Consider the following 18320-nt stretch of genomic DNA (forward strand, 5'->3'; position numbering starts at 1 on the left):
TATGTTTCTTTGGTTTTCATTTTATCAACAGACAATAAGTTATTTAAGCTTATATGTTTTTTGTTTCGATTCATAGGAAATACCGTATGATTTTGCAAGCTTATTGTGGGGAGGAAAAGTTCCATATGGTCAATGTCTTGAACTTATTGATGATGACTTATCCTGGGTCGTCAGACTTAAAAGAAATGTTTCGGGGCCTGTCTTAGGTGATGGATTCACCAAATTCGTTAAAGATTCTAGTCTCAAAAAGAATGATTATCTATTGGTCAAGGCTATTGGAACAAAGTGATGATGACCGAACATTTAATGTTTCTGTAAGCGAAACCAAAGGAAAACATTTCTTTTTCATGGTTGGTCGGATGTTGTGATACATTTACGACTGAAAAAGGATGTTTGGTGGTCTTCAATCCTGTAGATTATACTACATTCAAAGTAACATACTTCATTGATGGTGTGAGTCGTAGCTCTTTCTAGACATCGCTGTTATCTACAACATCTCACTTTACTGTAAGATTATTTTTTACTTTCTCTTTATTTATGTTAATATATTTAGGTTTTATGAACTGATAACAAAAGTAACATTTTTATTATTTTTCTTATTATTCCTACAGGTTATTCCCGAGTGTATCCTGCCCAAGTCGTATGATTATACATCAAATGATATAAGTTCCACTATAAATATAGGCAACAAAACGTTTCATGTTAAGATTGAAACTCTTGATGGTAAAGTCGGTTTTACCAATGGTATTGATGTAATTGTTGCTCAGTTTCAATTGGAGGCCGGTTGCTATTTGTTATTTACAAAATTTTTTGGGAATTATTTCCATGTAAGAATTTTTGGTAAAAATGGTGTTGAAAATAATTTTGCTGATGTAGAAGTTGATGAGGTAACTATACATTTGGTTGCTTATTTATATATTTAATTACTATATTGTTATTCTAATGAATGTTATATGTGATTTTCAGGCCGTAGTTGCACCTATTGATTCAGTTGCAGAGCCAGCAGTTGATGAACAACCAGATGGTCGTCTTTATAAGTTTGTTCGTATGGCTTCTACAAATTTCGTAAGTTTTAATATTATTTTTCAAACTACTAAATATTAAATATTACATATTTTTATTGACATAAAAATACAGTATTCTTTTTATATTCTTCTTCTTATTTATTTTATTTTTAAAACAATACAGAGGCTGCCTGATAATGTTTCAAGGATGGCTAAACTTGATTCTGATTTCAAACCTATCACCGTTAGACTTCTGCATCTGACTCAACAACAGGAGTTTACCAACCGTACCAGACGTGAAAACAAAGAAAAGGGTGTTCGTTATGCGTTATGCAGATGGTCGAGATTCATGAAGCTGGCATTAAGGTGGGTGACACGGTTCACTATTCTTTTTATGAAACTGATCAAGTCTTGAATGTTGGATTGGTTGTACCTCACATCAGGCGTACTGATTAGTTCTTTTACATTTAGGTTTGGATATTTGGTTTTCATATGATATACATTAACTTTGTTATGCTTATTAGTTTTTAACATGGTTAATGGTTTTGAATTTTAAGTTATTACATCTTATCATATCTTAGTTTACTATTAGTGTTCCTCTTAATGGATAACACTATTTTTACATTATTCACTGTGCAAACTTTATCGATAATTGTTTCGACTTCGAATGCAGTTTTTGTTATGATATCGATTCATATAATCAGCCACAAACGGTTTTGTCATTTATTCATCCACCTTATTCATCATGCAATTTTTCGTTTATTAATATATATGTATATTTTTTTTTGTTTAGAAAGATAGATTAACAACCCGTGAGTATTCACGGGATATAACCTATATATATATATATATATATATATATATATATATATATATATATATAGGTTATATATATATATATAGGGTAATGCTAGACAAAAAACCCTAAAATTCTTAGAAAACTCTGGAAAACCCAAATGGGAACCCATTTTTACCCAACCTCCTGACATTTTTTTTTTTTTGAAAAAAATTACACATGTAATATACATGTTTTAGAGTGTTTTGGGCCAAAAAAAACACACTACTAGAAAATAGGTCTAATGCAACTTTTTAGAAGCAACCCTTTTCAAATGAGTTGCATTTGTCTCTAATGCAACTTCATTGAACATAAAGGTTGCATTAGAAGATCTAACGCAACCTTTTTATTTAAAAGTTGCAATTTTTACTAAAAATTGCAACTTTTTTCTTAAAAGGTTGCAAATTTTACTGAAATTGTAACTTTTGTTATAAAGGTTGCGTTGTGAAAATGTAAATGCAACTCTAATTTTAAAAGGTTGCATTGTTAGAAGTTAAATGAAACTCTTATTTTAAAGGTTGTATTGTTGGAAGTTAAATACATTTTGTATAGCAAATGAAAGATAAAAATTCAAAAAATAAAGTCGCTTCCAAAAGGATATTGAACGTGTATGATTTACATCGATCAAAAGTCATATACTAAAATACCGGTACTGATTCTGAAAATACTATTACCAAAACTGATGTCGGGTCGGTATTGGTTCGGTTTGTCACGCTACCAGTACCATACTGACAAATGTTATACAACTTACGATACCAAAAAATACTCAATACAACTTCTTTTCCAACAAATACATACTGATCGAAAGAAAAACTAAATACATCACAAACGCAGATTAGTTAAGAAAATTCAAACTAATATAAACAGTGAATTTAAAGCTTAAAAACACAATTATTTCATAAAATATACATTTTAATATATAATATTAATATTAATTCATACAATATACATTATATTATATTATACTATAATATATAATATATATATAATGATTATAATAATAATAATAATAATAACGTTAACTTTAGCTTGCTCCCAAATTAATTTTATTACCTATAATGTTTAATATATAAAAAACGAAATATAAATTTTATTTTCCTCACATCCCTAAAAAAAAAACCCCAAATTCAAGTTTTTTTTTGTGCTATTACCCGGTCACTACCAAATTACAAATTTCCAACTTCCCTCTCTCCCAAAATTTCCCTCCTATACCCTAAATCAATTTCCCTCTCTAGAATTGCTAATCCATTTTCCCTCTATGCAGATCTCCACCAAGGTTAATGGAGCACATAACTATCGCACCAATGGGAGTCACCGCCACCGAGCGTTCTCTCTCTATCTCCCTTTGTCCACTTCACCACCATCGCTGACTGTTGACCACCGTATGCTGCTGCAATCCGACGTCCCAGTGCCCTTGCCCCTTTACGATTTGCCAGCCTGGTCCAAATTTTGTAAGACTTTTCTCGTTTCTGCACATTTACCAGGATCATCATAAACCCCCTTAATTTTTAGTCGCGTTGATATTCTTATTGCTAATTTGAATGCCATGTTTGTTCCCAATTTTATGTTGTTTGTTGTTGTAATTTTGCTACCTTTTATAAATTAAGTGATTTTATTGTATTGTGAAAGTTGTATGATTCACCTACCCTTTCATTCGAGTCCAACAATTTTTGTATGTTTATTATTGTCATAATTTTATACATAGAATGTATTTTCTGCAGATGTAAAAGAAACATGAGATGATGAGTGTATTGTGGGGTTACTATTAAAATTAATAATCTGTCTAGTATTCAGTTTCATTAGTTAGCATAGTGGCTTCTTTTTAATAACTTTCCTTAGACTGCAGGGAGTGGGGCATTGGTTGGGGCGGGTAAACCCCTTCAACGCCGGCTGCTCCATTCTGGGTTGGTGTTGGTTGGGGCGGTGCTCCTTCGGCATGGGGCGGGGGGGGGGGGGGGTGACTTGGCTGGCTTTGGTTGGCTGGTTCAATAAGGCTGGTTTTGGTTGGCTACTTTAATTAAAAAAAATTCACATGGCTGGCCACGCCATGCCCCTCATTTTTCACCATAAGCTTGTGGATCCCACCCTCGTCACGTGTCGAGCAATGCCCCCAACCCAAGCCCCTCCACTCCCCGCAGTCTTAAAGACTTTTGTATTCGGATTACCTATATTATGGTTTAAACATATGAATTGTCCATTAAATTAAAGGTTAAAGTCAAAACCAATATGTTTTTTTCATGACATCAACTCTTCATCAACATGCTATGTGCTTTTTTGTTTTCTCAAAGAAAATATGATGTTGATAAATCTTGGATTTTTGAATGACAACCATTATTTTAATCTTTGTACGTTAAGTGGTCAAGTTCCTTGTTTTGATTTACATCTGAAGTAATCATATTGATTTGCAACTGCAACTGTATGGAAATAGATTGCTTCATTCCAATTCTAAGTTTGTCTCTAAATATTCATATGTTCTATCTGATTAACATGATAAACTTGCCCCAGTTTTGTCCTGTTTGTGTTTCTTGGTACATATTCTATTTTCTTGTTCTTGTACTGTATTATTAGATTAAATATAATGTGTGTGATCGGTGATTGGTCTGGCGACTATAGAATTGATTTATAAGGGGATAAACTGATGATTGTAAAAGATAAAATCTTTCTATGTTGTTTTTGTTTATGCTCTGATTAGGGGTGCAAACAAGCTGGCCCGAGTTGAGTCTGTGCTTGACTAGGCTTGAGCTCGAGCTCATTTAACTTATGGAACCTTGAAGCTTGAGCTTGGGTCGTTGGTAGTTTTTCAAGCTCGAGTTCGGCTAGGGCTCGGCTTGTTTATTATTTATAAATTAGTTATTATAATTATTATTTAATATATAATTTAGTTAAATTTTTTTCATAATTTTATAATAAACAATTATTATTGTTTAAATACATATTTTATATATAAATTATAAATATATAAACAGTAGGCTTGTTTAAGCTGACAAGCTTAGTTTTAAATTGCGTAATGCGCTCTGATGGAAGGAGCTTGTGGAGAAAGCACGATCTCAGCAGCTACAGCCCCATGTATACAACTCAGGTAACAACCAAGTTAAATTAGTAATTTGGATCTTGTTTCATTACAAAAACTTGTGGACAAAATGGTATTGAATTATGTGGTTCTGGATGCAGGGACTTTCACTCTCTCCAACTTAGGAATGTTTGGAGTGGATCGCTTTGATGCTATTCTACCACCTGGGCAGGCATGTATTAACAAATAGTGTGATTTTTTTCAAAACATTTTTCTTTCCAAGTTAGATTTAGTCTTATTAACATGTCTATTTGTTGTAGGGGGCTATTATGGCTGTTGGAGCTTCAAAGCCTACTTCTATTGCTGATAAGGATGGATATTTCAGTGTGAAAAGTCAAATGCTGGTGAGTTTTTCATGTCTTAAATGATGTATTAGATCAATATGATCCTTATTTCAATGACCCTTAGACGAAAAGAAGATCGAATAGAAAAACAACTATCATACGTTATCACAACCCTGTTGGTCTTCTCAATTCTTGCTAGGTTGACCTAGATATTTAATCTTAAAGAATCACGAGGTTTATTTTTAAGAGGAAAACTTTAGTTTCAGAATTTTTTAAGATAAAGAGGTTGGTAAGGGGTCAAAACGGGTAACTTTTGTAAAAGCCAGGTTGGCCGCAACACTGTTGTTCAAAAATAATTTTAAAGTTTTTAGTAACCTATTAAGCTGTCAGATATGATTATAAAAGTTATATTATTTCAACTATATGAATAAACTGATTTTGGAGGTTTTATGCACTAAAGCTACACTTTGGGCACTTTTGAGTTTTGACCCGTTTCCTTTTTTTATTTTAGCATTTCAATTGGTCAAGCCAGACATGGTATCTTCTATATTCCACTTCTTTTAGCAGTCACAAGTTGGCTAAAACTCGATAAGCAAAGCTTGGGCTCGGGCTTGAGCTAGCTTAAGCTCTACTCGTTTGCACCCCTACCTGTGATTCATGTGACTAATCCTTGAGTTCTGCTGGATCTATTTCTCCTTTTTCAAGAGTGTTTGGAAAAGGTGAGTTGATTGATAACTATTTTTATAGTAACTGTTGTGCTCTTACTTTATCAAAGACATATTGTCAATTGGTATTATAGTAACTGTTGTTTGTCTGTTTGGAATGCTTTATTACCTGTATATTGTGGAGATAGAACAATCAATATTAGTTTTGCTATGACGAATTACATTATATTCTAAGCAGGTGACAACAATACTGATCACCACACCAACCAGAAAGGGACCGGGTTCTCTAGTTACAAAGGAAATTTTTAAGTTTGAGACGTTTAAACAATATCCGATTAGTTGTTCGGATGATTTAACTTATATATATAGACCGGTGACTAGGACTTTTAGCATATTTACTGAGCTAGAACTGCTTTCATGTAGCATATAAACAATTGGTATGTAAATGAATTATTTATTTATATTTTTTGGTGACAAAGTATTAGTTGGTGAACATATTTGTGGATGTTTCAGGTGATTTGATTCTCCTGGTGCCTGTTCTATGTAGATAGGGCTGATGACTGCTGGCTTGCTACATGCAAAGATAACATGAATTGTGATATAACGTCTCCATACTGTGGTGAAAACCGTATGGGGGATTATGCATTTTTTAACACAAGTTGCAAACCTCTTCAACTATATTAAATAACTCTGGTAGTAAGCATTTTATTATTTTTCAATCAGTTAGCTCGCTTGGTCAAAACCTCAAGACAAGTACCTATTTATGGGATTCTTGGACAGGTATTATTCTAGTTTCTTCTTCTAGGCAACATGTAAGTGGGAAATGTTTGTATATCTTGCATACACATTGTGTTATTGAACTATATATGCACATATTTTATTTTGATTGTTTTGGTTGGTGCAACATAGATATCTTTACTCAATGACATTAAGAGTAGACATGAGGGTAAAAAGGAGGGATGCAGAGGTATGGATGTCCCACAAGATGCTTCCTGAAGATCTGAAGGAAGGTGTGACACTCTATGAACAAAAGAAAACGGGAAGTCAATGAAGAATCTCTTGTTCACAAGCTGCCCGAGGACTTATGGAAGGACATAAAGCTCAATGGACAATACAACTGGCAACCAAACTGCCAAATTGTTCATGTAAAATAACATCAGGCATATATAATAATATTTCATACTGCTCCAAGTATAGAAAAAAATCCACAAATCAGTAGCATCACAAGGCTGTTTGGAAGGTTTTATTATCAAACCCAACAACCTATTCCTTATATTGCCTTTTCCATTGTAATTGACCCCTTTATTTTTTATTTGATTACATTGTAATATTGAGTTTGGACATATGTTAATATATATAGGGGTATCTTTTGTATTTTTCTTACTATTGTATTGGTGTAATTGAGATAATAATATAAATTTTAGTACTTTAAACAGTGATGCTATAGAGTTGTATTTGATTGTAGAAAAAGGTTGCATTTGTTATAACTAAAATCTTTAAAAGCGTTGCATTTGATGTAAAAAAAGGTTGCATTTGAGTGAAACAAAAGTTGCTTTTAGTGTCGCAAAGGTTGCATTTTGCGCGTCAAAGGTTGCATTTAAAAGTAAAAAAGTTGCACTAGGGGTAAAAAATGTTGCATTATAAAAAGGTTGCATTTGAATACTAAATACAACCTTTTCAAAAAAAGTTGCATTATCTAACAAAAAAGTTGCATTAGGTCTAATGCAACTTCGGCTAACGCAGCTTTTGTTAAAAGGTTGCATTAGACCTAATGTAACCTTTAAAAGGCCTAATGTAACACTTTACCAGAGTTGCATTAGCTTCATTTTCTTGTAGTGACAAAAAAGCGCCAAAGGGATTTTTAAAAAAAAAATAAACAAATTTCAGTGCCTAACATGTGTTAGGCAAAAAAAGACGTAAATTTGCTGAAATTTGCTGAAACTTTTTTTTTTTTTAAATTATCCCTTCGGCGCTTTTTTGATTTTTTTGGCCCAAAAGTCTTAAAAACATGTATATTACATGTGTTATTTTTTTCAAAAAAAAAAAATGTCGGGAGCTTGGGTTTTCTAGGGTTTTTTATATATATAGGGTTTTCTATATAGCCCAACCCTATATATATATATGATATCATGGTTCTTTTTGCTAATAGTCATGTTCATAATAGTACATTTTATTTTTTTTAAAAGATTCATGATATGTTGGGTCATTAAAATGTTACAAAAAAGATAAAACATAATCTAAGTATTGATAGTCTAAAATCATATAAAAACCAACTTGCATTATTTATAATATTTGTAAATAAGACCCAATTTTCAGTTGATTTATAAATTTCAGATTAATTTAATTATCGGTGATTTTCTTTAAAGGATAGTACGATTTATTTTTCAGTATATATTTGTTAAGAGTATTTTAGGAAACTGATTTTCTTAATCAATAGATTTGGGTTGGATCTAATGGATAATCAACTTTTATTTTTATAACGTTACTAAAACTGTTTCTAAATATATATATTAATCAAATTATAGAAACTATTAAATATTATTTCAAACAAATTTGTTAACTTTATACTTTTAACAAAAAAAATGAAAAAAAAATCCGGTTATTTTTTTATTATTATGAATATACTCCTTAAATTTTGTTAAATAATGTCCTCTTCAATTTTTCCTTTTCTAATTCCCAATTTGTAAGCAATATAATTTACTATTATATCTTCTTTTATAAAATCATCATATATTTATGCACATAATAGACAAATAAATTTCCATAAATGAGACTATTACTATAAACATAAGTAAAGTTCTCTTATAAATATACATAATAAATAATAATCTTCATCATCTTCAAATTTCATATATCAATGGAGATGTTAAATTGTTTTTTACTTTATCTATCAGACAACAATATGAAATCTCGGGTATATTGATGTTATCTTCAACTTTATCTATTTATAATATGTTGCTTTTAATTTTTACTTTGTATACAGATTTTACTGAGGAATTACCACAATTGGGTAGCAGATTTCAACTTAGCTCCTGATGGTATGGTTCAAATAATTACCACTGATCGAAGAATTTTTACCGTCAGGGTTAGGAAAGCAGGCTATTCATATTTTTTTTTCACGACGGATGGTTCAATATGATTCAATCACTACTATTACCAAATAAGTCATTACTTTTGTTTCAGTACGAAGGTAGTCTAACTTTTCGACTGATATACTTCTATCAAGATTTGGCACTTGTTCAAGATGATTTCTTATATTGCCAAACACCAAAATTCTCTGAACATAAAGATCATTTGGTAATTTTTTTTATATTTGTAATATATTAATATTTGACTAATTTTATAAAAAAATTTAATATAATTTTATTTTTTGGAACTTGCTGCTTATCGATAGATTTTTTGTTCATCATAAGTTGAAGAACATTATACCGACGAACCATGTTACTATAACAGCTTATCCTAACCGTACATGGTTGGTTTTTATGGAAAAACATGGTCAAAATTATGATATGACTATTGGATGGAAGGAAATTAAAGAAGACATGAAAATTGAAGATGAACACTACATTATATTTGACATGATTTCGGAGTTAAAATTTGAAATGATGGTTTTTAAAGGCACATAAGATTTGGTCTGTATTCCTCAACGACGTCTTGCACGTGTTAAAGTAGAAGTTAAACAAGAAGTTAATGAAGAAGGTGCTACTTAAATTGTTTAGTGTTCTTTATGCTATGATTATGAACGAATAGAAAACAAGTTTGATGTTCTCAGTATTACATTTTATTAATTTTTACTCATACAAATGTTCTTATCATTTATTCATCCACCTTATTCATCATGCAATTTTTCATTTATTAATATATATCTATTTATTATTTGTTTAGAAAGATAGATTAACAACCCGTGAGTATTCGCAGGTTATAACCTAGTCTATCTACTATCTATACTTTCTATAAAAGGAGAAATCACAATGACATAAGAAAGGCTGATGTGATCCAGAGAGGCTGTCCAACAAGGTTTTTCTTATGTTATTACTGCATCATAAAGCCTAATCATTTTCAATTCTATTCAAACCTCTGCCCTTCACCTTATAATCAAACCTCTGTTCCCAAATTAAAGGTCTGTCCAAATTCAAAATTCTGGCTCCAGATTCAAAATTCAAAATTCAAAATTCAAAATTCAAAATTCAAACCATATATTCTAATCCTATAAAAAAGATATATGAATCTGGCTCCACATTCAAATCTCTCTCGCTCATATCTGTGAGCGTATCTCTCTCTCTCAAATGCATATTTCTCGTGATTCAGCCGGCTAATCTCCGATTATACTTCTTTGTTCGAATGTTTGTTGATTCTGTTTACATGTTATCGTTCCAGTATCATTGTTCTAACATCGTCATTTCAATGAAGCTTCCCTTCACACATCAAACTTTCAACATCGATGTTGCAGTATCATTGTTGCAACATCGTGAAAAGTTGCATGTGCTACCTTCTTTGATGGGAGAGTTGTATTGTTCGATTTTCGTTAAACCGAAAGTCAGCTTTTCTTATGTCAGTGAGATTTTCTTCTTTTATACAAAGTATAGATTCGTACAATATCGTGAAAAGTTAGATGTGCTACAACAGTTGAGAGGAGACCTTTGCATTTTAGGTTTATTTCTTATTTTGATTAACTGTTGATGATGTTGAGAGTTTGTTTCTTAAGATGCATGTTGAGATTATTAAAATAAACTATTAGATAGAAAAATAGAAATTCTATGAAATATTTATAAACTATTACACGCTAGAGTTAACACTTGCTAGGATTTCGTAGACTCTGGCCTTTCTCCATGTGATTTCATGCTCTCTTTTGTTTTGCAGGTCAGTTAGCATGTTGCAGATTTTCTGATCCTGTTCTAGAAGTTGTGTCAGAAACTCTTCTGCATTCTTCTGGAACTCTGATGGAGGAGAGTGGAGGACTTCATCAAGCAATGCTATGCTGTTCCAGGTTTTGTTGTAATTAGTGTCATTGATTATGTCGACTTTCCTGGTTAGTTCTTCGTCTATTCTTTTTTTCTTTGAGTGACAACATCGTGAATTGTGTTTTAACACTACAAGAAAACTGGGTTTTTAGTACGCGCAAAAGTGTCCTAAAATGCTATTTTATAGGACCTTTCATTTAATAGGACCAACGGTAAAAGCGTTTCATGTAAAGGGGTCGTAATAAGTCCCGAAACTAAAAAAGCGTTCTAACATCTCAAATAAGATTATGAAACCAATTTTAAGGTCGCATAATATGTCTTTGAACAACCAAAATAGTGTCATAATAAAAACTTATTAGGACACTTTTACAATGTTCTAACATGTGCTTACATACTTTTAATCTTTTGATACACTTACAAGCGTCCTTAGAAATTAATTGATAGGACCCTTATAATGTAACATTATAGCTAATTTAGTACCACGAAAAGGGTCCTAATATACCAAATAAAATTTGAAACCAATTTTATGGTCGCATAATATGTATATAGACAACTTAAATAGCGTCCTAAAAAGAACATATTAGGACAATTTTACAATGTTCTAATATGTGATTACCTACTTTTAATCTTTGGATACACATATAAGCGTCCTTAAAAATTAATTTATAGGACCCTTATGATGTAATGTTATAGCTACTTTAATATCAAGAAAATGGTTCTAATATCCCAAATAAGATTATAAAACCAATTTTATAAACAGACCATCAACATATAACATCCCAATAGTTATTGTATAACATCAACTATTGAAAGAAATAAAACTTCACAATATTTCAAATAAGCATGTTCATAACAAAAACACCAACCATAAATAAGTTATAACATTATCTAACATAAAGTCTTAGCATTTAACAAATAAATTAAAAGCAATTAAAGAAATAAGAAGCATAAAATCTTGAGTCATCATGCGTCCTCAATCCTCATGGACTACCTACAAATAAACCATCCATATATAAGCATTAAGTTCCATGATATTAAAATTATTTGTATCACAAGTTTGACAAATACATACCGAGATGAATGGATAGGGCCATGCGATGGATGCACCAATACAATCTTGAATTGTAGAAAATAAACCATATGGTCTTACTAAGTTTTCATCTTTTTTTATTGGTACTTGAACGTTTACCTCACACCATTCTGGTCCAATCTCTGTACCACCAACTAGATCATTTGGGTCCAAACTCTGGACTCTTCCTCTTGCTACAATCTCGGTAGAGTTTAGAATGCTTTTGAGGAAAACTTCATCTCCGACCTAGATTTTAGTTTTAAACAAATATCTATTAAACTCTAGTCATAATAGTGCAAAAAAACCATTTTACAAAAAAATTAATAAAGTTTTACACTAGCTCGGCTCGTTTACACCCCTACTACCGATGTATCTGATATTTCAAAATGACTAACATACTTTTCAGGATTTGGTCACCTTAAGTACAACAGTTTAGTAAACCCATGTATTCAAAATGACTAACATACTTTTATATATATTTCATCAAATAAGTTAGTTAAACTGACCAAGGACCCATCACAAATAACTTAAGAAGCGTACAGTAACTTGATACTTTCCAAAAGATGTACTAAATTGGGGTACCAGCAGGAGAAAAAAATAATTAAATAAATATGATAGAAGACAACAGGAAGCTAACTCAGCAGAGAAGAACAGGAAACAGAACCAGTCCCGTTTATTAATTAAGTTGTAAACATACATACTTTGACCTGTTTGTTAGTTTAAAACAATTGTAAGACTACAAGATGGTGATGGTCCATCCTTGGAGGATGATCCGCCACGTAGGCGACACGTCATAGTCCTCCCAATAATGGATCATCCTCCAAAACTAGAGGGCATGGGAGGATGGTCCTAGTCATAGTCCTCCACCACTTTTATGTTTTTTTATTTTTTTTTAATCTTCAACTTTTATTTAACATTTACCAAATAAAGTAACAAAATATTTTCATTAATATTAAAAAACATTACATAAACTTAAAAAAAATTAAACTTAAAGAAATAAATTTAAAAAAAAAACATAAACTTAAAAAAAATAAAGTAAAAAAAAATAAACTTAAAAATATCCTAACATATTAAAATAAGCTACTAGTCTTCGTCTTCCATGTCGTGGCCGGGTTCGTTTTGAGCGTTGTTCCAAATGTACTCCACCAAGTCCGCTTGTAGGTTATGATGTGTGTACTCGTTACGTAGAGCGAATGCGTTCAAATCTTGTTGTTCCTCACTAACTGGAACAGAATTTCCAGAGTGGTAATAAAATGTGAGAGAGAATGGGTTGGTAGAGGGTGAAAAGTTATGAAAAAAAATGGTTAAAGAGGTGAGTATTTATAAAAATGGAATAGAATTGGGGTGTTTTTTGAAATATGACCGTTTAGTTAATTAATTAAAAATTCAGAAATTAATTTTTTTTTCTAACGGTCAAATGCAGCCATGGTCCCCACATATTTTTGTCCTTTTGTGCGCGTCTTGAACGTCGGCTTACAGCCGTTGACGACGGGACGGAGGGGGGCGGCACGGTGTTGAGGGCGTCGCTGATGCGGGACGGTGTGGGGACGAACCCCATACCGAGTAGCCTAAAGGATGGACTGCAATTACTCTATATTTACAAGACCTTATTTAACTGTTGTATAGGTTGTGATCTGAATTGAGAAAACCACCAACAGGTCAGAATAAATTCACAGATGACCCGTGTCAAAAAGAGCAGGTATGACGAACAGCAGATGGTGATTCAAGAAATAACTACTAGGCCTACGTTGCTTATGTATAGCTCTACAATTACAACGCTTAGTTATTAGTTATCGTTTTCTAAATTCTTACCCCATTACCATCATTGAAATTCAAGATCAATAGCAACCGAATGAGATAATAACGGAAACAAGAATCAGTGAGTTACCTCAAGTACAAATCGGTGAGAGTTCAAACCGTTCTGCCGTCTATAATCACGCGTCGTCCCACCAGACTTCTTTATGTGCAATCACCCAACAATAAAAACAACAAATCAATTTAAACAGTGATATCAAATTGATTTTTCAAACTGTGAACATAAAAACTGGGATATCAAACTCCAATCCCAAAATATTAACCAGTACTTGATATATACATGAAGTCACATACCTCAAATCGATTTCTTCCTCCTAACACCACCACCCCTCAACCTCTTCTTCCTCCTAACACCAACACCTACAACCACCATGTCACCACCCAACTCCACCTAACCACCACCGAAACCCTCAATTCTCCCTCTAAACAGATTCCACCACACCACTCCCTCTGCAACTCTTCCTAATCTCTCTCATCAACCCACCTCCTTGCTGGCATATTCAAGGTTAACAAGTTGCTCTGCCCGGGATATCATTGTTGGATACGGCATATTCAATACCTCTGCAAATGTCATTTTGCAGTCAGTATGTAAACTTAAACAAAAGATATAACTTTTTTTATAATATAAACAAGATACTGAAAAATAATAAAATTTATAAATCCCATTCCCTCCATCGATAGATCGAACAAAATTCAATAACGAATTCAAGAAACTTGCAATCTATCTACCAGTGTACTCAAATTCCGAGTAGGAAACAGTTCAGTTCTTAAATATAAGTAATCAATAACTAAACTTCAACAATCCAACTTAGTAACACTGAAAAATGAATCAAATCAATAAACAAAAATCCACTTCACCAGTGATCAAAAACCAAAATTTCAAACTACCAACTCTTCATTTTCATCGAAATATGAACTATCAGAAAAGTTTATTTAAGTTCATTCCACATTCTCTCTTTCACACATAACCCTAAATTCAGTAACTATAATTAATTTAATGAGAACGTTCACCTAATCAATTAATCAAACAAACAAACACGATCGATGATAATTTTTGAATAGAAACACCAAACGACCACCTAGGGCTAGGGGCGTTGTTATGAGATAAGAAACCCAATATTGTTGTACACATCGTGCCTCAAGAGTATGAACTAGATTCGTGATGAAAACTGCAAAAACACAATCGAACCACTAGTAGATTATGATTTTTGAAGAATGGTTGAAATGGAACTTGGAAACCACAGGGAATCAGAGAGACGAGGGTGAGAGGGAAACTTTTATTTTTCTAGTGAGAAATTTTGTTGAGAGGGAAAATGAAAATTTCAAAGTAAATTTTAGGAAAAGTTTGGAGGGAAAATTGTTTCGATGATCGCTTAGGATTAGTGAAAATAACCGATCCGACCCGACCATTACCCGTCTCGACCCGAGAATCGATCAAACATAAAATACAGAAACAATTCACTACCCTAAATATAGGGTCAGTTCCGGTCCATAGGTCCACGTCGGGTTTCAACATGAAAATAACCGAGAACCAACCCGACCCGACCCTATTTTATATGAATAATTGTTAGCGATCTAAATACCTAGGTACTTGGGTTCGGGTCGGGTTGGGTATATTTTTGGTTCAGTTCTTGATTATTTTTGATCCGGATGGCGAGTTTGTGGCGGAGGAGACGGCGAAGACCGGAGAAGATGAAGATGCCCTGAATCGCTGGCCACCACTCACCGGCCACCACCACCGGCCACCACTCACCGGCCACCACTACTCACCACCACCACCACTCACCACCACCACCACTACTCACCACCATCACTCACCGGCCACCACCACCACCACTACCACTCACTAGCCACCACCACCACTCACCGGCCACCACCACTGCTGGCCACCACCACCGCCGGCCACCACCACCACCACCACTCACCACCACCACTCACCACCACCACTCACCGGCCACCACCACTACTCACCACCACCACCACTCACCGGCCACCACCACCACTACCACTCACCGGCTACCACCACTCGCCGGCCACTACCGTCTACCACTGCCGGCCACCAACACCGGCCACCACCACCGCCACCACCACCGCCGGCCACCACCACTTCTCACCACCACCACAGCCACCACCACTACTCACCACCACCACCAACACCACCGCCGCCGGCCACCACCACTACTCACCACCACCACCGGCCACCACCACTACTCACCACCACCACCACCGCCGACCACCACCACTTCTCACCACCACCACCAGCCAGCCACCACCACTCACCGGCCACCACCACCACTCACCGGCCACCACCACTCACCCGCCACCACCACCACCACTACTACTCACCAGCCACCACCACCTCTCACCACCACCACTCACCGGCCACCACCACCGCCGGCCACCACCACTACTCACCACCACCACCACTCACCACCACCACTCACCGGCCACCACCACCGACCACCACCACCACTCACCGGCCACCACCACCGAGCACTCACCGGCCACCACCACCACTCACCGGCCACTACCACTGCCGGCAGCCAACACCGGCCACCACCACCTCCACCACCACCGCCGGCCACCACCACTTCTCACCACCACCACCACCGCCGCCGGCCACCACCGCCGGCGGCCACCACCACTACTCACTACCACCACCACCACCACCGGCCACCGCCACTACTCACCACCACCGCCGCCGCCGGCCACCACCACTTCTCACCACCACCACCACCGGCCACCACCACTACCGCCCACCACTCATCGGCCACCACCACCGACCACCACCACCGGCCACCACCACCACCACCACTCACCGGCCACCACCACCGGCCACCACTCACCGGCCACCACCACCACTCACCACCACCACCATCGGCCACCACCGCTACTCACCACCACCACCACTCACCGGCCACCACCACTACCACTCACCGGCTACCACCACGTCTCACCACCACCACACACCGGCCACCACCACCGTCGGCCTCCAACACTGGCCACCACTACCGCCGGCCACCACCACTTACCACCACCGCCACCGGCCACCACCACTACTCACCACCACCACCGGCCACCACTCACCGGCCACTACTCACCACCACCACCACTCACCGGCCACCACCACTAATCACCACCACCACCACTCACCGGCCACCCCCACCACCACTACCACTCACCGGCCAGCACCACCACTCACCGGCCACTATCACTACCGGCCACCACCACCGCCACCACCACCGCCAGCCACCGTCGCCGGCCACCACCACTACTAACCACCACCAACACTCACCGCCCACCACCACTACTCACCACCACCAACACTCACCGGCCACCACCACCACCACTACCACTCACCAGCCACCACCACCTCTCATCACCACCACTCACCGGCCACCATCACTGCCGGCCACCACCACTACTCACCACCACCATCACCACCACTCACCACCACCACTCACCGACCACCACCACCGGCTACAACCGACCACCACCACCACTCACCACCACCACCACTCACCGGCCACCACCACTACCACTCACCGGCCACCACCACCACTCACCGGCCACTACCACTGCCGGCCACCAACACCGGCCACCACCACTTCTCACCACCACCACCACAGCCACCACCACTACTCACCACCACCACAGCCGTCGGCCACCACCACTACTCACTACCACCACCACCGGCCACCACCACTACTCACCACCACCACCACCGCCGGCCACCACCACTACTCACTACCACCACCATCGCGCACCACTCATCGGCCACCACCACCTCTCACCACCACCACTCACCGGCCACCACCACCGGCCACCACCACCACTCACCACTCACCACTACCACCATCGGCCACCACCACCACTCACCACCACCACTCACCGGCCACCACCACCGGCCACCACCACCGACCACCACCACCACTCACCACCACTCACCACCACCACCACCACTACCACTCACCGGCAACCACCACCACTCACCGGCCACTACCACTGCCGGCCACCAACCCCGGCCACCACCACCGCCGGCCACCACCACTTCTCACCACCACCACCACAGCCACCACCACTACTCACCACCACCACCGCCGTCGGCCACCACCACTACCCACTACCACCACCACCGGCCACCACCACTACTCACCACCACCATTATCACCCACCACTCATCGGCCACCACCACCTCTCACCACCACCACTCACCGGCCACCACCACCGGCCACCACCACCACTCACCATCACCACCATCGGCCACCACCATTACTCACCACCACCACCACTCACCGGCCACCACCACAACTCACCACCACCACTCACCGGCCACCACCACCACCACTACCACTCACCGGCCACCACAACTGTCGGCCACCAACACTGGCCACCACTACCGCCGACCACCACCCCCATCACTCACCATCACCTCTCACCACCACCACCACCGCCGGCCACCACCACTTACCACCACCGCCACCGGCCACCACCACTACTCACCACCACCACCACCGACCACCACTCACCGGCCACAACCACCACCACTCACCACCACCATTCACCGGCCACCACCACCAGCCACTACCACCACTCACCACCACCACTCACCGGCCA

The 18320-nt window shown here is 37.8% G+C and overlaps 1 protein-coding gene, 2 long non-coding RNA genes and 1 pseudogene across 8 annotated transcripts; 3 read left to right on the forward strand and 1 right to left on the reverse strand.

The window, feature by feature from the left end:
- Positions 1-209: 209 nt before the first annotated feature.
- On the forward strand, positions 210-3707 carry LOC110931954. Its single transcript, XM_035988120.1, has 6 exons — positions 210-314; positions 475-507; positions 612-887; positions 967-1065; positions 1189-1370; positions 3104-3707. The coding sequence occupies exons 1-6, from the start codon at positions 210-212 to the stop codon at positions 3207-3209; spliced, it is 801 nt and encodes a 266-aa protein (XP_035844013.1). The 3' UTR covers positions 3210-3707.
- Positions 3708-5165: 1458 nt separating this feature from the next.
- On the forward strand, positions 5166-7215 carry LOC110929524. Of its 5 annotated transcripts, none has more exons than XR_004889362.1 (5): positions 5166-5253; positions 5705-6295; positions 6372-6486; positions 6582-6638; positions 6768-7215. It is a non-coding gene; the product is annotated as an uncharacterized LOC110929524 (long non-coding RNA). The 5 variants fall into 5 exon arrangements; XR_004889361.1 differs by having other exon boundaries at positions 5705-5912; positions 6097-6295; positions 6582-7215; XR_004889359.1 differs by having other exon boundaries at positions 6582-7215.
- Positions 7216-11646: 4431 nt separating this feature from the next.
- On the reverse strand, positions 11647-15035 carry LOC110927943. Of its 2 annotated transcripts, none has more exons than XR_002586021.2 (5): positions 14715-15035; positions 13998-14264; positions 13777-13842; positions 11892-12134; positions 11647-11810 (listed from the first exon to the last, which is right to left on the reverse strand). It is a non-coding gene; the product is annotated as an uncharacterized LOC110927943 (long non-coding RNA). The 2 variants fall into 2 exon arrangements; XR_002586020.2 differs by having other exon boundaries at positions 13777-13845.
- A 2418-nt stretch (positions 15036-17453) lies between these two features.
- LOC110931953 lies at positions 17454-17817 on the forward strand (annotated as a pseudogene).
- The last annotated feature ends 503 nt before the right edge of the window (positions 17818-18320 follow it).

This window comes from Helianthus annuus, chromosome 3 (genome assembly GCF_002127325.2).
Source record: "Helianthus annuus cultivar XRQ/B chromosome 3, HanXRQr2.0-SUNRISE, whole genome shotgun sequence".
In the NCBI taxonomy this organism is placed as follows: Eukaryota; Viridiplantae; Streptophyta; class Magnoliopsida; order Asterales; family Asteraceae; genus Helianthus; species Helianthus annuus.